This window comes from Heliangelus exortis, chromosome 5, assembly GCF_036169615.1.
Source record: "Heliangelus exortis chromosome 5, bHelExo1.hap1, whole genome shotgun sequence".
In the NCBI taxonomy this organism is placed as follows: domain Eukaryota; kingdom Metazoa; phylum Chordata; class Aves; order Apodiformes; family Trochilidae; genus Heliangelus; species Heliangelus exortis.
Genome location: NC_092426.1, coordinates 34069539 through 34094973, shown reverse-complemented (window position 1 = coordinate 34094973; position 25435 = coordinate 34069539). Strand labels below are relative to the sequence as shown.

The 25435-nt window shown below is 45.0% G+C and overlaps 1 protein-coding gene across 12 annotated transcripts in view; it reads right to left on the bottom strand.

Moving 5' to 3' along the window:
* Positions 1-9808: 9808 nt before the first annotated feature.
* The window catches only part of SUSD6 (sushi domain containing 6), a 98012-nt gene continuing 82385 nt past the window's right edge, over positions 9809-25435 (bottom strand). For all 12 annotated transcript variants that reach the window (XM_071744493.1, XM_071744483.1, XM_071744487.1 and 9 more), the window contains 4 exons: positions 21676-21873; positions 18796-18934; positions 17167-17594; positions 9809-15613 (listed from right to left, as the gene is read on the bottom strand). In XM_071744493.1, the coding sequence (XP_071600594.1) occupies positions 15588-15613; positions 17167-17594; positions 18796-18934; positions 21676-21873 (791 nt within the window). In that variant the 3' untranslated portion in view covers positions 9809-15587. The remainder of the gene's footprint in view (positions 15614-17166; positions 17595-18795; positions 18935-21675; positions 21874-25435) is intronic.

The following is a 25435-nucleotide window of genomic DNA, read 5'->3' as shown; positions in this document are numbered from 1 at the left end:
GGTTACCAGTGCTGCAAGTGTCTTGTTATGTTTGTATCACCTGACTTTCACATGCTTTTCAAGTCTGGGAAGGATCATATCTGTCCTATCATTAGTGGGTTTATTTCTTGTTTTTAGGCAACAGTTGTACTAAGCAAAACCAACATTATAACAATATACCACATAGTTGCAAAATCCAGGAAAATTATTACTAAGTTGTAATTATAAGAGACTGTTTAAACTAGTAAAAACATGAAGTAGAAAGGACAAAGTTTGCACCTGTGACATCCTGGTTCCTCCAACTTTCTGCTAGATCTTGCTGGAAAACAAACCACAATTTCACCAGCTGTTTAACTATCCAGCAATTATCCCTAGCATGGATGGAATTTTTATGCCACTATAGTTACTTTGCAAAGGTATATTTAAGCATTATAATTCTTTGAAAGTACTCATACCAACACTGAAATGTTTCTCTTGGTATTTTCTAAAGCCACAAGAATACAAGGTCTTTCTATAGATACGTTTTCATGCCACAGGCAATTCAGTGGCAGTCTTAGTGCTGAATGTTTCCTTTCCCAGCTTCTCTCACTTGACGCTTTCTCTCCTTCAGTTTTACCGACTTAACTTCCAGGGAAATCATAATACAAAGTCTGTTTTGTTTTGTTTTTCAATTCAAACTATGAATTGCTTACCCCCTTTGACAGGGCTCTGATGGCAGAGGAGTGGTAGCTAGATCCACATCTCACCATATCCACCCCAGAGAACTTATTTCCCAAGTGTTCTTCCCCTGCTGGGCACTGTGCCACCACATGGCATCAGACCCTTGAGCTTTAAATTGTCCTGTGATCCATGTGACAGATTTAACAGCGCAGAGCTACTATAATTAGAGAGGACACTGGAATTCACCCTTCACTCCTGTGAAGTGCCTTGCTATCTCAGCCTGGTTCCCAGTCCTGTATTTATCTGGGGCTGCTGCTTTAGGTTAATTCCCTGCCATCCAGCTAACCTCGTGCCAGAACTTCACATGACTTTAAGCCTCAGAATAGGAGGGCTCTTCTGACTCAGAGTTTGAGCTCAAGGACCATCACAGTGCTTATTCAAACTGATTTGCTCACTCTAGAAGGGAAGGCAGCTCAATTCCCAGATGTTTTTTTCACCTGTACCACTCCAGGCTCATCTGCACCATGAGCTGAACTTCTCCTTGCAGAGCCAGAGAGGGCAGAGTGCTTTCCTGCTTCAGCTTATAAACAAACACAAGGTCAAGTGCCCTGGGGCTGCCAGGAATCTGCAGAGGATGAGGCCAGGAGCACTGGTGTCTGGTTTCTACCAGTTCCTACCACCTGTCTGCATTAGCTTTGCTCTTTCCACAGTCCTTACTCCAAAATGCCTCTTTGCTTGGCACAGGAATTGTTGTCACCGCACATAAGGAAATGTCAACGGTGCGGCTGCCTTCCCTAGTTCTGCACTCAGATCAGTGACACAATGGCCAGCAAGTCTACTTTTAAAACCACGTTTTAAATTGTTTTAAGAAGATAAAATGCTTTGAGGTACATTTTCTATTTGTTCTTCCCCACCCCTGACAATTCAGAGGCACATACTGCACCTATTGCTCCTGAATTAAGTGTTCAGGCACTGCAATGTCCTGACCATGTGCCTGTCAGCAATAAAAGACATGATTAGGAAGCTTGGCATAATATCTGCATCTCTGAAACAGCCAAGGCATCTCTCATGCAGCCCCCTGAGCTGCATAGTGCATGCAGTAAAGCTGCATCAGCTTTTCCAGGGACCTGATTTTGCTGCACGACTCTTCAGCATCCTCCCAGTTGCTAATTGCCAGCACATACAGCAGCAGCAGAATTCTCTTCCATTAATATTGTCAAATTTAACCATCAGATGTCATGGAAGATAGGCAACAGGTGCTGCCCATTCTTTCTGACAGGCAGAAAGCGGGAAGACAGAGAGCCTGCTGGGCCAGCCCATCACTCCATATTTGCCCCAGCTCCTTACCACCACCTCCTGCCTTCCCTAAAGCACACAAAAGTGTGTTCCTTTGCCAGCATACAGACAACCTGAGAGCCTGGGCTTCTCCTGCTCCCCGTGAGAAATCATTTCAGTTTAACAAATGACATTACGAGGCACACTGTTGTGTTTTGTTTTTTTTTTCTGTTTAACCCACATTTGCCTTTCAAAATTCCTCCTGTCACATTGAGTTACAAGCCCTTGAACTAGTCTAAAGACTCCCTTTTCCTCCCTGAGGACTGTTGCTTTCGGATGGCAGTATCAGCATTCCTCAGCAATGCCTGCTCAGCTGAGATACAAGAAAAGATGAAAAGGTTTAAATATGTGTAAGCCCTTTCAGCCTCTGATCATTTCACTGCTCTTGTGTGACCTTTCTTCTGTTTTCCTGTGTCTTAGACTTAAACTTTTGATTGGCCACACTGCCGATTAAAATGATAAATATCACACTGCTGAAATACATGGCTGCTGCCCCGGGGGCCTCCTGTTCCTCCTTCCCATCCCTTGGTGAGAGTGAAGCTCCCTGGCAGCCCAGGGGAGAACTTCTTTTCAGGCAGGGTTGAATTTGTGTTACAAGGCTGACCTGATCAGCCCTTGCTGCTCTGCTGTGAGAGGAAGAAAAATGGATTCCCTGTCTGATGAAGAAAGCTCTCCATGACCCCAGCTTTGACAGAGGGGGACATATGGACATTTTGCCACTGGCTCTGGCAGGCAGCTTCATGGAGGATATGAAGCTGACCCAGGAGAAATGCTGCCTGGGCTCTGCACTCAGTGTGTAACACACTGCAACCAAACAGTTCATGCAGGTAAGATTGGAGCAGTCCTGACAACTGCACTGGGGTTTCGTTCAGTCCTATTTTGGGTTTGCTTGTTTTCCAGATCCTAGGGAAAACAAAAGAAGGGGAGGGAGGGGAAAAAAAAAAAAAAAAAAAAGGATGGCTCTTTAAATTTCATTCCCTATTTAAGAAAAGTCATTTTCAAATCAGCTTTTGTGTTTTACCTGATTGTTTTCACACTCAAGAAAAAATAGAGATGGTTTTGTGGTTAAACAGTCAGATACCTCTGATTGCAAAGGTAAAATACCCATGGCTATGTAATAGCCCAGTGCTTTCCTTTCTAGGTTTTATGCTCTAGGAGATAGGTGGGTGCACAGATTAAAAATTCAAGCAAGACCTACCTTGTGGGAATGTGAAGCAGCAGCAAGATAACATCATGCAAACTTCTGAAAGAGGGAATAAAGACCTTCACCATCAAGCTCCCTTTTTGTTGTACATGTTTTTAACTTCAACAGCTAACTGACATACTAGCTCACAGCTGCTTTATTTAAAGTTTCATTGATCTTACTCTGTTGGGAGTTTATAATGAATACCAGACCCCATATTCCTAATATTTTCTATGGGAACAGGCAGAAGGAAAACACTTAAAACAAGGCAAGCTTTCTTTGAGAAGCAGGGGAGGGAGGGAATCCCCCCCAAGCATTAATATCCTCCTGCTCCCTCACCAGACTAAAAAGGAGACACATACAAATTTTAAATAAACTTTTTGTTGTTGTTACAGAGCTCAATAAAAGAAGAAAAATATATTTGGGGTATTGGACATCTAAAAATGAAAACTAATGTTTTTTTTAAATTTCAGAGGAAACTGCAGCAGCTCCCCAAAAAAGCTTTGTGTTTGAATGATTTGTTACCTTTCTTGTATGAAAATGATTCCTCATTGTTCAAAGAAAGAAGCCAGCTCTGATAACTGCAGGGAGCAGCTGGTCCCCCTGAGCAGTAGGTCCCACAAACAAATTCAACAACCTCCCACTGAAGATATCAGCAGGGTTTTGCCCAGCAAAGGCAAAAAATGCATTCTACCATCAAGTCTTTTACCAAGGAGTTTCTGGCCCAAGCCAGGTAAGGATGCTTTAGGATGGTCTTGTGACCCTCTGCAGATGTAAGTGCCAGGTCAGAGCCCATGGAGAGGAGCAGCCTTCTAGCACTTGTCCTTCAGATGGTTCTCTCAGGGTGCCCTGGTGGCAACCACCCTGTTGCAGCACTGTTCACAGTCACTGCAGCACATGAGCTGGTTTAAACCAAAGTCACTGCTATTTCAAATTTTGTCATCTGGAGAGACTGTTCTGCCTTAGGTGCCCTGGTAGTTGCATTTACCAGCTCCTTTTCAACTTGATAAGTATTGTTGGCACCATTGAGGCTGTTTGGGTGTGCTGATGAAGGCTTGTTTTAAGAATAATGAAGTCCAGTTTAGGAATAACACTTGCAAGGCCCCAGTCTTGGACAAATATTTGACATTTCATAATGTGATCACATTACATCTTGAAACAAGTCAGCTTCCTGGCTTCCCCTCACCCTGCCCCAAGGACTGTGAAGATTATTAGAGAGCTGGAGCACCGCTCCTGGGAGAGGCTGACAGAGCTGTGGTTGTTCAGCCTGGAGAAGACTCCAGGAAAATCTTATAGTGGCCTTCCAGTACCTGAAGGGGTCTATAGGAAAGCTGGGGAGGGACTTTTTACAAGGGCATGTAGTGATAGAATGAAAGGTAATGGATTCAGACTCAAAGAGGGTAGATTTAGACCAGATATTAGAAAGAAATACATTACTGTGAAGGTTGTAAGACACTGGACTCTCCAGAGAAGCTGTGGCTGCCCCATCCCTGGAAGTGTCCAAGGCCAGGTTAGATGGGGCTTTGAGCAACCTGATCTGGTGGGAGGTATCCCTACCCATGTAGGGAGTTATGGGACTAGATAATCTTTAAGGTCCCTTCCAAACCAAAATATTCTATCATTCCCTAGTGCCTAACCAATGATGGTGAGCCTAATTTCCATCCTGACTTGTTTAGACCCATTTATCCCTGGTACCAGCACTCTAGTTGCTGAGGTAGATTTGTCATGGTTTAAAAAAAATATTATTATTACTTCCAACCATCTGTTATATTGATCTTAAATACAATTAACCTTTTCCTTACTCCCTCCCAAAATAATGCCTCTGGTTAGAAGAACACATTTTTCTCTTTTATCTCCTGCTGAGCACCAGCAGAGCAGTCTGGGCTCACCCGGTGGTGGCCGCGGGCACTAGGTGGGGGTGTGGGACCACGGGGCAGAGCAGGTACAATCCCCAGTATAAAACGACCAGGATGGTTACCTATGAATGCAGAACGGGGAAGAAAAAACAGAAAGAAATATTTAATTTCCCTGCACCTCTCATAAATGTCTGTGCCAACTGCAGGGGGAATCTACAAGGCATCAATCCTTGGTCCTCAATCACAGAGATCAGAACCATCCCAACAACTGATAAACCAACCAAAAAAGCAACACATTTTCACAGAATCACAGAATCATTCAGGTTGGAAAGGACCTCTGAGATCAAGTCCAACCCTTGATCCACTACTGCCACAGCTCCCAGACCATGGCACTGAGTGCCACATTCAGTCTCTTTTTAAAAACTCCAGGGATGGAGAATCCACCACCTCCCTGGGCAGCCCATTCCAATGCCAGTCACGTTCTCTGTAAAGAATTTTCTCCTAATATCCAACCTAAACCTCCCCTGTCAGGGGAGCTTAAGTCCATGCCCTCTTGTCTTACTGGTAGCTACTTGGAAGAAGAGACCAAACCCCCCCTGGCTCCAACCTCCTTTCAGGGAGGTGTAGACAGTGATGAGGTCTCCCCTGAGCCTCCTCTTCTCCAGCCTCAACACCCCCAGATCCCTCAGCCCTTCCTCACAGGACTTGTGCTGGATCCCTTCACAGCCTCCTTGCTCTTCTCTGGACCTGCTCCAGCACCTCAGTCTCCTTCCTGAACTGAGGGGCCCAGAACTGGACACAGGACTCAAGCTGTGGCCTCACCAGGGCTGAGTACAGGGGCAGAATCACTTCCTTGGACCTGCTGGCCACGCTGTTCCTGACACAGGCCAGGATGCCATTGGCCTTCTTGGCCACCTGGGCACACTGCTGGCTCATGTTCAGCTTCCTATTTTGTTTCCTCTTGCACCAGTAAACAAGCAAACCTAATTCCAGCACCTCAGAGGTACCCTAGCAAAACATGTCCCTGTATCCAGACCCTCTATCCGAAATTCCTAATTTTGCTGTGAAAACACAGCACTTACCTCCCTGTGTGACTCTCCCATGGGGCATCCCTGCTGGCCTGCTCTGGGAACAGCAGGGCCTCCATTTGACTCCTCACTGGTTCTTATCTCAACCTTCTTAGCCACAAGACAAAAGAAGAAGAGTGTGGTTATGGAGCAGGTGTTGTCCTTGGCATTACACTTCCAGGATGAGGGGAATCAGCATCTCTGAATTCCTGTTTCGATCATTCCCTTCAGGCACAGCCTGTGCTGGAATAAGGAGGCCATCCCTTGGGTCTGCAGCTGGATCACCACATGCAGGAGATACAGGAGGTCGTAAAGAAAGCAGACGTTTGGGACAGGACATGCTGATGGTGTCTTTAACAGCTTTTGTTTACCCTCTGCAACAGAGCCTCTGGTTTGACCTGGAAAAGGTTACTCAGTTTTCTGCGCTTTGTTTTTTCTCTTCTCTGTCAACAGGGACAGCGTGGGGCTTCCCACCCACTGAGGTGCCTGGAAGATAAATTCCCAGTTATTTGTAAAGCTGTTGGAAATGCACCAGAGAAGCACAAGAGAAATACTGAACAGTTTCAGTAACAAATCAACTATTTTAAAGCTTCCTGGAGGAAGCAATTATTCAAAGCCAGGTTTTGTGCATGAGGGGATACGTAGACTGTAGGATGGTAACAACTTTGTCTGCAGAGCTGAGCCCAGCATCATAAATCTCTTGGAAACAGCCATTACAGGGACATTCCTGCAATTTTGCACAGGTAGCTCATGGAGATGGAGGAAAGTTGTTTATGCAAGATGGCAGGGAGCTTGTTCCATCTGCAGGGAGCCCTACACCACCCTGCAGCACCTAGGGAGGGGAGCACAAGGTGGGAAACCCATCATTGTCACCCCTTGAGTGCCAGGCTTCTGCTCCTGACTCCTACTCGTCCCAGAGGGCTTGGCTGCCCGAGTTTTCCTCCCCAGAAAAGCTTTGCTACTCCCAACCCTGGCTCCTGGTCTCCTCAAACATGGAAAGACTTCAAACTTGGGTTTAATGATGAACATTGTACACTTATTAAATACAGGTGGCACATTCAGGTGGCCCTCCCATCTGAAGGGAGACCCTGCCTGATGGGCACAGCCAGCAAATCCAGCAGAGTACCCGCTGCAGCCAGCAGCTCTGCCCAGCCCAGCCCCAGCCCTCCAAACAGCATCCTCACTGCCACTGACCTGTAAGGAGGGATGTGCATGGCCACTGACAGCTCTCCAAAATGTCCTTCTTCTCCAGCCCCCTGCTGCTGCTGACCCACAGGGAGGTGGCAGCCTCCAGCACAGCTAACAGCACACTTGTCAGACAGCAAGGACACATACCTGCTGTCCAGGGTGGTTGTTCTCAGGTATCCAGAGCATACTCCAGCCCACCATGGCTCCCTCCTCCTTCCCCAAGAGCATCAGCCCTGTGCCCAGCAGTGCCTGACTGCTCCTGCTGCAGCCTGCCCCAGGCACTGTGGTTTGACACGTATGGGGACAGGGAGAGCCCCATGGAATGGGTCCCTGGCCTCACTTGGGGTCCATGGGCCTGGAAGACAAGCTCCCGTGTGCCCAACAGAACTGCTGAAACACACCACCTCCTGTTACTGCAGGGGAGGCTTCCAGCAGGAGCAAAGTCATGGAACACCAGGGGATGATTTGATAACACAATCCCACTGTGAAGCTTTCCAGTGGTTGTGTTACAGCATGCCAGGGGTGGCAAGGAAAGGATCCAGATGTGCTCAGTTGTGTTAAGGAGTTAAACCCCATGATTGTAGAGGGGCTGGTGTAGCCGTGTCTGTGTGTTCCTAGAAAATCCACATGTACCAAACATCCTGTTTGGGAGGCAGGCAGTGCCCGGGCTGGCAGGATGCCTGGTGAAGGCAGTAGCTCTTCTATCCATTTTTCCAAGGAAGTTTCTCAAAGCAGCTTTGTGGCAGGGTCAATGTCTTTGTGGTGAGGCTGCTTTTCTGGAAGCAGAGGTGTTCTTCCATGTCCTGGCCTTCCCACCCTCCATCTGAAGGGTCAGATGTTAAGGAGGACTTCCCAGACAACCCAGCTCAGGCTGCCCTCCCTTGGGCTCTGCTACCCCAGTCATTTCTCATTGCAGGCACAAACCAGAGGTGATAAATTATTCCCAACATGTTTAATAGATAAGAGCAGCAGAACAACAAGACACACACACTTCCTAGGTGCCATAATTGCTGTCAGGAGACTCCAGCCTGGAAAATTATTATTAATAATAATAATAATAATAATTTAAAAGCAATTCCTGGAGGCCACAAACACACACTTGCCAACTGTTTGCTGCAGGAGTGCAGACACAGGCCACAGAGCTCCAGTTTCCAGTTGCTAACAGAAATACAGTGAGATCAGTTTGCTGTATGGAAATAATTCAGGGAATAAATGGAAATGGAAGGAAGGCAGGTGCACCCCTTCCCTTCACTTTAACCTGTCCAGTCCACCACACAGGGAGAAAAACACATAAATGCAAACATACAACAAATCTCAACATCTTTCAGGAGTGTCCTTTGAACAAGTTGGACAGACAGACCTCCTCTCTCCCTCCCTTTATCTCTCCTTTCCTTTCCTGTTACACTACCAATAGATTTTGTTAAATGAATTCTCATTAATACAGCTACCTCAAAGGGCAGCAGGTCTCTTAAATGAAACAAGTAATAATAATAATCCAAAAGGACTGTATACAGCACTAACAGAACAATGGGTGTCCACTCCCCTGCAGTTTCTCCATCTGCTATCCTGGTGCAGTGGGACTAGAAAGATGAGGGAAGAGCAGAGCCTGCATCCCACCTCAGCTCTGCATTGTCTACACACACGTATTGGAAAGATCTCTCCAATGTCTCCTGTGCTGTCCTGCTACATGCTTTAGACTGGCATTTTGGCAGTCAGAATTACTGTTTTTCTAAGAGTAACATCCCTTCCCTATGTATACCTTTCTCTACCTAGTCTCCAAGATTAAGTAGCCATTTATTATAATCACCCCTTCTTCCTTTCTGAAGTCCTCTCATGCCATGCATCACCTCTTTCAACCTTTCTCCCTATGCCCTTTCCCATGTTCAGCATCATTAAGCCTCCCCTGACTTGCTGTCCCCCGAGTCACTGGGGGCTGTAGTCACCAATGAAGGTTCCAAGCCCAGCAAGCTGGAGGCCGTAAGAAAGTCATGCAGCAGTTGCTTCAAACCCTCCCCAACATGCATCTTCCCTCCTTAAATCAAATCCAGACCCAGCCTTAATCCCTCCTGGAGGTCCCTCCATGGTGTTCATCCATCCCACATCCCCCAGCACAGCCAGCCCCCCCGCTTGGTTGCCATGGTCTCTTCTCCTTGCACACAAACCCAGCAGGCACACGTCTCCTACCACTGTCCTAGAGCCAAGTAACAGCCTCCTCCCAGCTCACATCCCTCCTCTCCATCATTGCTGCTTTCCCCCAGGTAACTCAGACTGCACAGATGATGCTTTATGTGGGGGAGCAGAGGAAGGGACAGAGCACCTGCAGGGGTCTTACCCCCACATTAGCAAGTGGCTGTGCCAGAGTACAGAGCTACAGAAAGTAAAGGCAAATAAATAGAAAGTAAAGGCCCAGCCTTATGCAACAGCTCTACACAGTACATCACGTGGAAGGCTTTGCACCTCTGCAATGGAGCCTCCACTGGCCTGCAAGATCTCCAGCCCATCAGGCCCAAGCAGTTAAAAAAAATACACGAGATTACAGATTCACTTCAAAAGAACTTTTTTTTTCTTTTTTAATTTAGAAATGCAGTTATATACATAGAACAATTAAATTAAACTTTGTACAAATATTAAAATACTATCTTCACACCCACTGCAATGTACAGGATACCAGAAAATATATATAAAATAAAGCAAAATAAAACCGATTGACATCCTGCACAGCATCAATTATGGTTTTGTTTTTAAATCCCACATATATATGGAGTACCATTCTGCAAATAATTCCATAGTGGTGCAATTCAGATAAAAAGAGAACACATACAGGAAAGAAAAGTTTAATGCACAAAGGCAATCAAGCTCCCCTTGCATTTGCATAAGCAACTACCAGCAGTCTACCCACCACATCATAGGACATCTGCTTCACAGACAGCTTCACTTTGCTTTCTTTTGGAAGGAAGTAAATTTGAGACTCTGAACTAAAATCTTTTCCAGCACAGTTCAGTTGCCTCGTCCTTGCACACCTCAGGACAGAAGCAAAAGCACAGCTTACAGAAAGCACACACAGAGCATCAGTAGAACCTGTTCTGGTGGGTGAGTGTACACATACACCACCTGCAGAGGGTTGAGTTTGGAAGCAGTGCTGAACACAGGGCCCTGAAGAGAAGTGTGGGAAGTGGCCTGCTCTGTCCTGGTGTGGAAGGGAAGAGGAAGAGGATGAAGGACTAAAAGGGGGCTTATTTCCTGTATAAAAATATGCCTTAAAATGAAGCCTGCTCTATGAAACCTCTCTGTGCTTTCAAAGTGTATCATAGAGAATGAGCATTTGCTAATGGAGTTCTTCTGCCAGCCAAGGTTTTCACAAAGAGCAAGTTCAATCTGCAGTTCCCTGGTAAGGACTGGAGGGTGAGGATGGGGTGAGGCAGGATGTGCAAAAATGGATGGGATTTATTGCATTTACATACAGCAACCAGAAAAGTGACATTGATTTAATGAGTTATCTGGAGTAATAAGGCAGATTTTTTTTTTAACAACTGCTATCAGAACAGTAAAACCAGGTTTTGCAAATATGTTCTAAAAAGATCAACAAGGAGATCTCAGCGTGTCAACCAGTTGTATGTTAATATTTTTATACAGCAAGCCTGCTGGTGTCTGTTAACTCATCTAAACAAAGCACAAGCTTCCTTACAACCTATCCATAAATGCATTAGCCCCCTTAGCCTCCAGCACACCTGTTTTCAGTCACAACTCTTCCTTACTCCCACCTTGTGTTCCCTTTTCTGTGCTGCAAATGACTTAATCATTCCAGATCATTTTCAATAGCTGAGCTGGTTGCTCTCTCAGTCATGCTCCTCACTATTGACCCAAGTCATTCACGTCTGGGAGCATCTCAGGATGTCTACTCTCAAAACAAGTGGAACAGATTTCTTCCTAACATGCCTGGCTATGTGATGAAAAGCCAAATAAAGGCTTCAGATGCACCAAAAGAATCACCACACCAGAGCTCAAAGGCTAAGGAGAAACCTGAGAGGTCCAAGAGATGAACAGCAAGCAGAATGCTTGCTGAGTAAGCATTCCTCTGCACAGCAAGTTCCCTGATGGTTAAGGAAAAGGATAATGCATTGAGTTCTTCTCCTTCCCAAACTCATTAAGTTTTAGCTCAACACTACCACCACCACAGGCTCACACGCTGCAGCAGGGCTCTCCTCCTGACTTCATTTTTTTACCTCTTGTGCAGTTAATGTTGGGGAGATGCAAGCTATTTAAAACCAGGACACACAAACCCATCTCTCTCACCAGAGTTGTTGACCCCCTTTCCAAGGTGGCAGGAGGTGCTGGCACGAGCATTTGAGCTGAACTCCATGATGCTGACAGGAGACCACCCTGCATCCCCACGGGTTACTGTCAGCTTCACTTTCTGGTTCTCTCAGACTGGTCCAAGTTCTGCAACGCTTGGGCTGTAAACACTGCAATAGATTGCATTTTGGTTTTGTTTTTTTTTAAAAAGAAACAACAACTATGCAACTGAAAGGGAGCAGGGAGGTTTTCCCATTGCACACAGTACTTTGAATTTCTGAAATTTCTGGGACACAATTTTTTTTAACCTGTCAGACTCAAAAAATAATAAAAATCTTTAAAATAAGTGTTGTTTTTATTTTTCCAATGTAATTAAATCATTTTAATCTTGAGTATCACAGGATCCAGCATGCATGACAGAACATGAGATGATTCTGTCAGGAGTGCTAAATTAAGAAAAAATGTCTCCCTTTGAATTCTTTTGCCAGACATAGTTAGGAAAAAATGTTCCAATTTGCAAGACTGAGCCCCTGTGTTCCCATGATGAGATCCAGGCTCAACACCAATCCAGGCTCGGCAGCAGCCGAAGAGGACACATGCTTTGCTCAGAGGTAATGACTACTCCTGAGATAGATTGGAAGCTCACAACTGAGGGATGTTTAAGCCTCAGCCCTAGCTCCCATAAGTAAAGACACAACTGTGCAATTAATTTTTCTTAGATCTCCACCTAGAAGACTTTCTAATCCTTCAGACTCCACAGAATTAAAACAGACATGAATGAGTAACGATCACTTGATAATCAGGAAAGTGAAGCCTTTTTCCATGAAAAAAAAAAGCAAACTGTCAAGCTGACATCTTTCAGGTTCCTCCCCATCTACTCTACCTCATTTTATATGAAACTAAACTCTAAAGCTGAGGAGGTGGGCAAGAGGAATAGGATGCCCATAAATTGTTTTTCCTGTTGTGGCTTGCGTGGGTCTTTATGGCCATTTCCCACAGGTGCTGCTGAAGGGGACAGGCTCTTCTCTGAGTATCAGCAGGGGTTATGAGCAGAGACTGGCCTGGGAGCTGATGGTTTACCCTCAAGCATGCCAGCAGAAGGTCCCTGCTTATGCCTGATCACAAAATCTATGCTTGCACATTTCCCTCCACCTCCGCATTTCCCTCCCTCCTTAGTAAAGCCATTTCCTACAATTTCTATAAATGAAACAAAATTAAAGCACTCCCTCTTCTGTGCATACTTCTCCACCCAAATTAAACTTTTTTAATTGAATTGGCAGCTTGGTGCTTTACAACAGCAGAATGAGGAGGCAGGGCCACACAGGGCAAGGTCAGGCCTTAAGATCAGCTTCCAGCTTTGTTGCAGGATTCTCCCATCAACCCAGTGCAAACACTAAGTGAAACAACTCTCCTTTGCAGGAAGGCTGCAAGGTACACCTTGTTTGCAAGAGTCAGTTTGAATAGACAGGACCTTAAAGAGCATCTCCTTCTGCTCTGAGTTGATTAAATAGCAGGAAAGTCACCTATTCTTCACCCCACCCTCCCACAGCCTTACCACTACACTCTCTTGAGCTCTCCATCTGCCTGGATAAAACCAGTGAATGAGACAATTTTCTCAAGCTTAGACTATTTCCAAAGAAGGAATTAAAACTGAAACATTTATTTTCTAAAATTCCAACAGCAGATGTGCAAAGAACATTTGCCCCTCGACAGCGTTTGAAGCTGAGACACCACAGCCCACTGCAAAACAATGTGGGATTTCCATCATCCAGACTGAATAAAAAATATCCAAAGTGGATTTAACAAATCATTGTCTTAATGCAAGGTAGCATGAGCAATAGGGAGAGAAGTTTAAAATACTGCATTTTAACTTAATAATATCCCTCTAAAACAAGGATATGGAAAATAGGATTCTTCCATCCACAGGCACATGCTGTCCCAGGTATCCTGGGATTCAACAGCTTAACAGGAACAGGAGCAGTGGGTGCATGGCTGGATACCATGGCCAATCTCCATTTCCAGGAACTGGAGATAAGCCACAGTGAATTTACATAAAAAGATGTTGTGTCACTTCTAACAACTGCTGTGACAGTATGTTCCTGAAACAACAAAGATGAGGATGGTGAGGATCACAAACAAAAAGCAAAACAGCAAAGACAACATCCCTATATACCTGTACATTACCACATGATGTGTAAGGCCATGATATTTTGCTCCTTCAACTCAAATAAAAATTTAGCAGCTTCTCACAGGGCAAAAGCTCCCCTAGCTACTTCAAGACAGTTATGACAAGGTACATGCACCTAAGAAGCCAACTGTTCTTGTTGAAACCAATCCCATGGAACACAGTGTCCAGACCCTCGTGAAGAACCTTACAACCACCACGATGCTTTTGTGATTGGATCACCTACCCCAGACAAATGTGGCTCCCTGAAAAATGAGAGTCCTGTTAACAGCAAACAGGACATTCTGACCTGCTACAGATAACCATGGGCGACAGAGGTATACTTATTTTTGGATTTTCTTTTCCCTGCTACCAGAACTTTAAACAATCTTCATAACTTAGGTTCAGAAATAAGCTATGGTGTCCTCTGGCACTGCTGTCAATGTATCCGACCTCCTCTCACAGCAACAGGCAACCATGTTGAATTCAGGAGACTTTATAAATGCTGCTTACACCTAGCCACAAGGAAGAAGCCCTTCTCTGTGGGCCTACTGAAGCCCATTAGTTTAAAACAGCAGATTGTTGCTGTCTGAAGCTGGGAAGATATACTAGCCCCTGAGATAGCAGCTACCCAGGATTCAAGTACCAAGGTACCCAGTGTGGCTGGAAAGGTAACCTGGGATTGTACCAATGGCACTGGACGTTCATGACCTACAGGCATTTTTTCTTTCTTAATATTTTCAAAACCACTTAAAACGTTACCTCAGCCTGAAGATCTGACCAAAAGGAATCTAAGCTTTAGTGTAGAGCTAACTTAACTGAAAAAGCTTTGAGACATAGAGCTTATGTATAAGAGCAGGGCCACAAATTTGGTTCCAGTCCTGATGCCTCGGTGAAAAGGCTAACTCATGGTTAACACATGGTTGCTTATGTGGAATTCACACCCTCCAAGCTTTCTGGACCCTGCTAACCACTGGCCATTCTCCAAGGCTCTTCTACAACCTAAGATAAGAAGCTGCTCTGGCACCAGACCAGAGCTGAAAGGGTTGTTTTATTGGCAGTACAGTCCCAGATTCTAAAAACACAGCATAACCAAGGGGGCTGCACAGGTAGAGGAAGGAGAAGACAAAAAGTGATTTTCAGGAATGTATTCCTGCAGAGATGGTTTTTGAGAAGAGTCAGAGGGCACTCCTACAAGTTGGACTTCTCAGCCTTCAGTGCTCTAGCAAGCCTCAACGCACTGTTATTGCACAGCTAAGATGTCACACAGCCCATCTCATTTGAGATGTTTCTAGACATCACAAGCTGCCCCTCAACTGGGATCCCTCCCAAGCCCAGCTTCAGTCCCATCGAGGTGTTTTGTCCTGTTCTATCACAAAGAGGATGCTGGAAGAAGAGCCTATATAACATATATGGTATATATAAACTGTGTCTGCACCCAGGGAGCAAGTGGTTTTAGCCCCTGCTCTCCGGACAGCAGAAGGGCTGGAGAAGCTGATAAGCTGCAACAAGCCGGTGTGAGGAGGAGAAAGGCACAAGAAAAGAGCAGCTCTTCAGAGACTGCTGTCAAACATCTGGCTGGGGAGGGGGAGAGGAGGAGAGCTCAAATCCACGCTGTTCTTTGAGCCCCTGATGCAGATGGAATGGGGAAGCCAGCTCTGCACCAACTCCACTGGTGCATCCAGGAGGCAACCTGGCAACATCCTTTGGATCTTCAGCTGAGGGCATCTCTACTTGGAGGTATCCGGGGCACAGCTTGCAAGGACGGGGAAGGCTGCACAGAGTGCTTCTGTCCCAAAGGCAGGGGGAGAGGAGGAGGAAGAAATCCAAGAGGGACAAGGCTTAGACAAACACAGCAGGCCTCATGCTTCCTTCAATAAGGGAATATCTGAATGGTGAGGAGACAAAAAAAGAAAAAGTAGTCAAACTTTAGCAGTTCACCACGCACCAGAAAAACTACTGTTGACAGGCTCCCACCTCCATAACATGACAATACAGTGGTCTTTGTCATCACAGCACAGCAGAAAGGACCTCTGGAGGACTCTGCTCCAACCCATCCCTGCGAGTGGGATCATCGCCAGCTCCAGCCTTGAAAATCGCCAAGGACAGACTCTATCACCTCTCTGGGTGCTCATCTGGTCCTGCACCACCCTCCCAGTGCAAAATATTTTCCTAATGACCAATCTGAATCGGCCAGTTACAGCTTGTGGCCACAGCCCCATGTTATATCATCTGTTTGAGAGGAGTTTGGCTCCCTAGTCTTTTCAACTACCTCAAGTAATTGTAGTCAATTGTTTGGCCTCAGCTGTGCCTCCACCATTCCCTTGAGAATGACAGTTTCCTTCTTTCCCATGACACCATCCCTCAAGACATCAAAGACACGTTTCTTATTGTGACAGGGATGGTTGGAAATACAAGGATCATGATTGCCCTTATCTGCCTTGAAGAATTGCAGTCTCCTACAGTAGCTACAGCTTCCTTTATCTTTGAGCCATAAGCACAAACTTTATGCAGTCTCCTGCTGCAAGGGGCTGTACAACAAATGTTAGAGGCAATACAGGTTTCCAAGCAGTGATAAAAGAATGACACAGAAGCAACCTCGTCTAATTTTTGCAGATATTTTTTTGTTAAGCTTCACTTTTGGATTTCTGCTGTTTATGCACTGAGGTTTAATGCCATGTTGCCATTTCTGCCCTTTAGCAGGAACCCTTTTAATTGTTTTTCCTGCAAGGGTTCTAGGTGGCATTACCATGGTTCTAGCACTCAGCAGCATGGAAAGGAGCTACTTACAAGCCAGCTACACTTCTTGCCTAAGACAGCAGCCTCTGCAAAAGCAATCTTAAACTGCAGCTTCACATCAGCTCTGGCATTGTAAAGCCACTGCTTCAGGGCAGAAGAGAAATGAAGAATACAAGAGGCACTGACTGTTTAACAGACTTCTCCCTCTGCCTGGTAAAGTAAGTTCCAGCATATCCCTTTTATTGTGGCAGTAAACTGCCTACTAAAACAGTCTAAAAATGAAGAAGCATAAACATCACAAAAGGTTTGTATTCCAAGCATATCAGCCTACACCCACCTACCTACTTGTTTTCCACTAATACAGCTATTTTACTGTGTTTGCACAACGTTGCTGGAGGCTGGCATTTCTCTGCAAATTCTTTGCTAAGATGGCAAGAATGAGCAGCAGAACCCCAACAATCTTTCCAGCCAGCCCTAGGCTCCCACTCTCAGAGCACCGCTTACTTCAGAAGGAGGTATTAAATACCATTTGCAGATCTAAGTTGTGAAACATGTCATGCAGACTGGGATGCCTCTTTTCAGAAGCTCCTCTGGTGCCTGACATACATAGGGGCATTCTTTTGTGGTTTTATTCTAGTTAGTCAATCGCAGAACCTACTCTTACAAGTGTCACATTCAGTGCTCCTTGCCCAAGTCACGTACCATCTGTGTATTCCTCAGAGGAAGTGAGTGATAAAAGGCTCTGTATGTCACTGCTTTCTGAATCTTGGACCTCTTTGTGTACAGCTCTACTGCCAGCCATGCCAGCTACCCAGGAAGAGGTAGCAGCCTGATGCACGAGAACAGTTTCAGAGCGTTGAGAGCCACTGGCTTCACACAGTCCAGAATGTCCAGGGGCTTCATCTTCTCTTTCAAAGCCACTGCGAGCCCCTTGGTCCTGCTGCTGCTGCTGCACCTCCCTGGCTCCGTTCTGTCCAGCTCCCTCCGAGAGCACGATCTGCACGCGGGAGTCTGAGGGTGGAATGCAGTTCCCTGCACTGCCATACACTGCTTCTTCATAGGATGGCAAGGCCACTTGGACACCATCCACCATGATGGAGACCTGATCTCCAGACACACCTTGGTCTCGCCTCAAAAGAAAAACCAAACCAAACAAAAAAACATAGAGGGGGGAGGAAAAAAAACAACAAATCAAATTAAGAGTTTATATTTTTATACCTGTGTTAGTGAGAACTCCAGTAACCTCACACAGAGCTCTGATGCTCACCACTGACTTATTTAGAGGAGAACAGACAGAAACATGAATGGTGGTTTAGGGAGGTCAAGCAAGCCTAGCCTTACAGCCCTACTGTGAATTGCCACAAACAGGAGCAGGTGCTATAATTTACAGTCCCTGATAGATTTAGCAGCAAGAGCTAACAAGGTTGCAATGCTTCCCACCTCAGCTGCCTCCATAGCCACATCTAAAAAAGATAATGACTGAGAGCCCTCTACTGTCACAGCCAGCAGATAAAAAAAGAGCTCTGACCACCATCAATATCAGCTTATTACACTGCTATATTCTTCAGCACCTAGTACTGCCTGTTCTGCCACCTTTGCTTCTGGTGAGAGAACTTCTGGCAGGGTGGGGCAGAGAGCTCTTAAACTGGCAGTGTGAATCACCTAGGCTCATAAATCAAGAGTTTTGAGACTGAATTTTTTTTTTCCAGTGGTTTGGACTTCTTCAGAAAAAGGCAGATGCCAGGGCCCAACCTCTTAATCTCTCTGCTGCTGGACAGCCATGTCTCTGCTCTTGTTTACTAACACTGGTAGCCAGGTTGGAAGAGAAAGCCCACGGTGACCTTGATGACTTCAGTAGCATTACTACTTGGTCCTTCCTCTCATTCCAGGCCAGGAGGCTTCTCCTCCCACAGCAGGGAAGACAGTAGATTTGCATGTGTATCTAATCAGCAGTACTGCCTGTATTCGTATCCATAGGATCTCACTAATAGACTGGGGAAAAATACATATATAAATATAAACCCAGGCACATATTTTGGCAACTGTTCAAAGCTAGAAGAGGCAGGGTACCCATCTATAGCCAGACTAGCAAAGATGACAACTTTTCATATTCAAGGTCAAGGAAAAAAAGCCAAGAAACCATTCGTTAGGTATCAGAATGGGGCCTGCAGCTGGGTATTGCAGAGCAGCACTTAAGTCTGCTGCTGGACCATAGGGCAGGAGGGCCACTGAGGGTATAAAAACAGGAGCTTAAACCAAGTACCTTAATAGGTTTCTGCTACAAAGAAAGAGGATGCCAACTGGTCCTCTCCAAACCCCATCCACACTTACCTGTTATGATGGAATGACTTCAGCTTTGGCTGCAGCAAAACAAACAGCACAACTAAGAGCAGAATCAGGGCGACAGAGCTTGCTGTGGAGGCTACTATGGACAGCGTGGGGACTCCAATTGTTGGAGGAGAGTCCTTTTCTACAAAACCAAGAGGAACACAAGGAAAAATAATCCACTCCCTTAAATCACAGCCATAAGGAAGGAAAAGCATCCACAATGCCTGCTCTCAGGAGTGATACCTGGGTACACATGAGCAGCCTAAGTTTTCCACACAGTTAGGGGTCACCAGCTATCTCAGAGAGAACAGTTCAGAGCTCAAGCTGACAGCTCTCCAGCAGCTGTACAGGGAACCTAAAAAAACCATGCACATACAAGGGTCCCTTGGGAAAACACAAGGCAAACAGAAAAACAGTGCAAGCAGGCCACAGGAAATAAAAATGGTGGTAAGATTATTGTTATATATAGGTTTGGCTAAGAAAGAGCTAAAAAATGTCCTGATGTCACCAGCAAGGCCGATAATTGTCTAGCACAATATGCAGGATATTTTAGGCCAGACAATAGGAAAAGTTCCAAATAACGGGTTGTCTTGGCTGATGGAACAGCTTCCCAAAGGAAGGGGTGGAAGTCACCTGGCTGAGTACACTTAAGACACAGCAAGTATTCAATTTATCTCACAGAAACATATCACAGGGAACAGAGAGGGAAAGCAGATTTTGCTTCAGGGTACTCAGCTTTCAGTGTTAGATACATGTACCCTGTTCAGTAACTCCTTTCTACCTTTCCTCAGCTGTATTAAGTGACCATATGGGAACCAGTTTGGGTTTTAAAGGTCCCTTGCAAGACAAGGGTAAATTGGGAGTGGAGAGAAAATGGCCTGGTATTGCTGAGCACTGCATATCATGCCTAGAATGCTATTCAGGTCCCTTCACCTCTCTAGAGCAAATGCACTATCATGCACTTCACACTCAGGACACTCTCATGTGAACAGTTCCTCAATTCCTTTCTGCAACATTCAACACATTCTTCAGGAGCACAAGTCTCAAACTGCAAGGGATGCTGGACACACCTGCAGGTAGGGATAAGGGGAAAAGCATACAAACAGAAGGAAAAAGCTGGAAGACCATTGCTTTTAGGCCTACAGCCTAAAACATGCCCAAACAGGCATGTAAGCTAGAGAGCCTGTTTGCATTTTCCATGTCTTCTCTTGGGGTCAAACCTATTAGTTGAGTTGTTTTGACCTTCTTCTCCTGAAAATTTTCAGAAATAGCTTGACCTCTCCCCAGGGAAAAACAATGTCTAGTACATTTTCCCCTGTGGCAAATAGGGTTGAATAAAGATTTCCATTTTCAACATGACTCAGGGCACTGAGTGCTCCAACAGAGAAAAAGGTAGGCAAATAAGAGGTGCTCCATTTTCAGCATCAATACACCATGATGCAGAACTGCTCACTGCTCAGGGTACACTCCAACACATTCACCATCTCATATTACAAGATGCTCATGAACCACCAAAGGCTATAGGACTGACAGGCTCAGAGCCACACAAAACATCTGATAACTGCTAGGGGTTTCATTAACTCTACATGAAACGTTATCCATTACTGATAATTTTAAGACCTAGTGCCCTTCTCTCTATAGACTCTCACTGTCTCTTTCTTGTTTTAGTCCTGAGAGAGAGACCTGCCAGTTAAACCTCAACTGTCTCTGGCAGTGATTGGTTGTTTCAAAGCCTGGGTCAGACTTTTGAGGCCTTATACTTTTGGTAAGGCCACTGATCCTTCAGAATACTGAAAAGAAATCTGAGGGGTTGCTGCTCATCATAACTCAGTCTCTTCAGCCCTGATGCAGACCAAAGCACCATGCAGGAATGCCACTTGGGGAACACTACCTGAAATAGCACAGCTTTGTTCTCCAGCCTGCAGGCAGCAAGGGGAAAAAGGACCATCGTGGAAAGGAAGCTTATCCTGAATTTGAAAAGCCTCTTCAGGATCTCGTTGCTGCCAGGTAAACTCCCAGTTCCCTTCCTTGTACATCATACCACAGGAAAGAGCTATTGGAGTGGATATGATACAGACACTGAGAAGACAGTGTATTTGGAACAGGACAGCATGTTCCAGAGATATGCAGTGAGCTCCATAAAGAGCTTGAAGGTGCTTTTGTTTCCTTCTGATTAAGGTAACATATTTTGCTTTATGGAGTACAAGACCTAATCCCAGAGAGTACATTTTGCTGACTGAGGATGAGTGAGCATCAAGATTCTATGAACAAGCCTAACTTGAAGAGCCACAGGCAAACCAAGATCTGCATAATGAATGTTTTTCTGCAAACCTTTTTACTTTCCTGCTTTTGATGGAGGAATTCCTGCTCAGCTGTGAGAGACCCGCACAATAAAGCTGTCCACTTCCACTTGGAGAGAAGCAGAAATTATTCTTCCATCCAAGGAAGATGGCCTCTATGTCCTCACTCACATGCATGTGTGGACAGATGGGTACAACACTGAAGCAGATGTACTGTCAAACCCATCAGGAAAAAAAAAAAAAACAGAGCAAGAAAAGTATTTCAATTAGGGCCTTCCTCATTTCTGGGATGTGAGCTGTCAAAGTTAATAGGCTCTACATAAATAACAGGTTGTCTTTATATTTTTAATAGGTTTTCTCCTTACATGAGGGACTCTTGCACTTGTATCTGATGGGCTGTTATTAAAAATGTTTTCTTCTGTAAAGAGCTGTGATTGTGAGCCACATTCACGAAATTCCTGGAGCACTGAGAGGCAGTTGTGTGGACTTCTTCAGCATCACACTGTCTTGGTGTTTAAGGATCATCTGAAAAGCCAGTGTAAAGGCAATTCTGACTGTCCCACTGTAGTGAGGGAGCACTCACCTGGGCTGAGCCTGCAGCTGACTTCCATGGCTGGGTTCCATTCCCCATTCTTGCAGGTCAGGTATTTATAGTCTCCTTTCAGCATGTAGCCTTCAACACACAGATACTCTATGACACTCCCTGAAGTCAGAGGGTTGTTGCAGGGGCTAGGGTGACATTTATAGCCTCCATTCTCAGGCTGTGGTGGCTGGGGACAATCTGGAAAAAAAGAGAAAGCATCATGGAGGATATCTCAGAGAAAGACATCAGCTGCACAGTAGATACAGCACACAGACAGACTTCCACCTACAAACACCCACTAAATTAAGAAACTACCAAATCCGAGAAGACTGTTACACAACAGCAGAACTCTGCTCAGTTTCACCTCTGCTGTGTCTTCTGTGGCTGCTGAATATTTCTTGTTATGCCAGTAGTAAAATGAGTTAGTAGGCAAACTGGTGATATTTCTGAACAATGACATGGAAGTTGGTGACAGCAGAGATTCCCCATGAGAGAGGACCAGAATTTCCTTGGTGCTATCTTTTCCCCACAGCTGTTTCACTAGAGATGGGAGGAAACCTATTAGGCCTTGCTGTTAGCCTGATATGGAAAAAGCATGAGACCTCCTGCTAAAAGAATACAAACATCCCTCTGCACAGTGGATGCAATGTTAAGTTACAGAGCTGCCCCATAAGGCACCCTGAAAACCTATAGAAGCACACCAATTTTAGCTATTTTATGCAGATTTTACATTAACAGCATGGGGAATAGAGCTTTGATACAGTAGGACCAAATACTCTGGCCTATGTTTTAAAAAAAATTAGTTAAGAAATATCTTTGTAAAACCCCCTCTGTTTACTTATGTGAAGTCTCAAGTGCTGAATGCACTTTACATTTCCCCTTGCATCCCCCTTATCCTGACTAGCATGTAGACATGTCAAAAATTTTCTTTTAGAATGTTCAACAGCTATTGAAATAAAACCAATAACCCATAAATGAGGAAACTGCACTGAAAACAGGGTATTTCTATTGCTTAGAATTTCCTCTCTGTCAGGTCATGGTGACCCTGCAGAATAGTCTCTGCTGACACCATGTACCTGCCTGGCTGAAAGAGGGAGATATACAGGTTTTTCCTTTTAAATCTACATCAGCTTCCCAAAACTCACCTAAGAAAATCTGTCAAATATCCCTCCTGAGATATTTTGGTGCATGGAAAACCAACCACACCATCCACGCTATGGTGGGTCACAGCATGGTGACCATGGGCTGCCCTTACCCTCTGGAACACACATTCCCATGTTCTGCCTGGAAGTATCCCACTCACTGTGGGACAAACAGCAAGAGACATCTGAGCAAGTAACTGGATGTTGGGCAAGATTTAAGAAGCAAAAGAAAAATCAAGAGAACCATTTCACTGCAGAAAAATTTGCTACATTGCTGCAGTGCAAGTGACCCTTGAACCCGATCACGTGTGAATGGCATCATAGGTAGTGCCCTTTAAATGCTGGTAAACCACAAGATGAAGTGCTGAGCATAGCTAAAACCCCTCCAGTATGAGTTCTGCCAGCTTCTTAACTGCAATTTGATTTATTTCTTGAGAGAAAAGGTTAACAGGGGTCTAAGCAACAGCTTTTCAAGACGACTTTGCTCTTGAGAAGAATTATTCTTAAATAAGCTTAAGAGAAGCCACTGTCCCCTGCTTCATGACTATCAACTGTTGTCTCTTCTGTGTTTCTGTTTGCTTTCTGCAGTAATTTCGTATTTTGTAACTAAGGTTTTAACCCTCTGTCTTATGAAGCTAAGATTTGCTTTCAGTTTTAGCCTAACACCTAGGGTCAGCTGGGAACTGCTGAAGCAACAGACTGGTGGCACATTTCACAGTCAGGCAGACAGGCAAATGCCCTGCTTACCTGCAACCCAGGGAAGGGGTTTCTTGCTAAACTTCAAAAGACCCATTTGAGCACCAGAAATATTCTCAGCAGTTTAACATGTGCCTCTCTAGGCAATGGTAGAGAGTTGTGGGGATAAGCTACTATTGCTACAACATCTGCCAAAACTCAAGAGGAGAGAGGATAACTTCCCTACCCTTTATAAGCCACAGGAAATACCTGGAATTGCTTGGGAACCATGCATAGTGTGTCTCTGCTACCTGATTGCAGCAAACATAGCTCACTCCCTCTGCTTCCTCTTCACCTGAGGTGTACTTAGGTGTGCACATGGCACCAGGAACCCTTTTGGAACAGGCAGCAGCTCACTATTCAGTTCCCCTTCTATTGTGAAGAGCCACCTACACCGATGAGGTTTTTTGAGCTACATAAAAAAAAAAAAAAACCCACACCCAAAAAAAAAAAAAAAAAACCAAACAAAAAAACAAACAAAAAAAAACCACCAAAAAAACCCACACCAAAAAAACCCCACCAAAAAACAAACAAAAAAACCCCCAAAACCCACCAAAAAAACCAATCACCAAAACCCAAAACAAACAAACAACCTGTCTGCCCCCTATCCACCTCAATAAAAAACAAACAAAACCAACCAAAAGAACAAAAGCAAGCCTCCTTAGGTAATCTGTCATCACAGCATCCAAAAGTGTCACAAGTATTTTTAAATCTCACCCTCATTGTGACAGAACACCACTGTTTTGGGGTAAACCCACAGGTACCAGTGGAAAAGATCTGGATGAGACAGCCAGAAAAACTACCCCTCAACCTGACTACTGAGACTACCTCAGCTCCCCTGGAAGACACCTCTACTTCCTGCTGGACCATCTCCCTTCCCCTAGCATCTCTGAGAGAGCTCAGCACCTCTATGGCCAAGGTCTAGCCAGTGTAAGACACTTGGAAAGCTTGGGACAGACAATGCAAATTTATTCTACAGCAACCTGCCCCTACTTTTTCAGTATCCACAGCTTTCATGTGCTCCATAATGGGCTTGTTTAATTGCCTCTGTGTGCTCTGAATTGGGGCTAACACAAGAAAAGGTAGAGTCTGGTTCTGCACAACCCTTTAGCTTGCCAAACAGAAGTAAAACCCTGGGTCTGCAGCACTGCTATACCTACAGCAATACAGAGACAGGCAGAATGGGCCATTTACCACTTCTGACAAAATAAACCAGTGACACATCAGGGGTGAAAACAGCTGGGTGACAACCAGCACCTGTGTCCAGATCAGCCTGCTCCTGGCTATGCTTTGTAGCCAGAAAGTGCAAGAGGATGAGAAAATCTGCCTGTGTAAACTGTTTATTAGTGCTCCAGAGCATGACTGTGTCATCACCGTTTGGTACCGAGCCTGGGAGCAGCTTGACCCAGCTTTCCTTCCAGCTCATGCTTCCCAAATGGGCTGTTTGTGTTTCACCCTCAGCAGCATCTGCATCCTGCTGCGTGGGCAGCCCCTGACTACAGTATTGCTGTTTGGATACGACTTTGATACACTGATGCTTTTTGAGGCACACGAACAAAAACACGAAGGACAGATTTTCAGTATTTCTTCCCAAATGAAAACGAGGCAGATGTCAAGAGACACAGCAAAACTGTGACCCTCGAGTTAAGGACTTCCGAGTTTCAAAGGTGCGAAGCAGGCACTTAGTGGAAGTTTCTGAGAAGGTTACATAAATTCTTTAGAAAAATATGGGATACTAAGTGTATATATATATTGTGACTCTCGATCCTATTTCCCAATAGTATCAGCCTAGACACACAATGACACTGGGTTTTAATTGAAAAACAAAGAAACATGCAAGAACTTCAGTAACTCCCTCCCTGAAACAAGTTTTTGAAGTATCC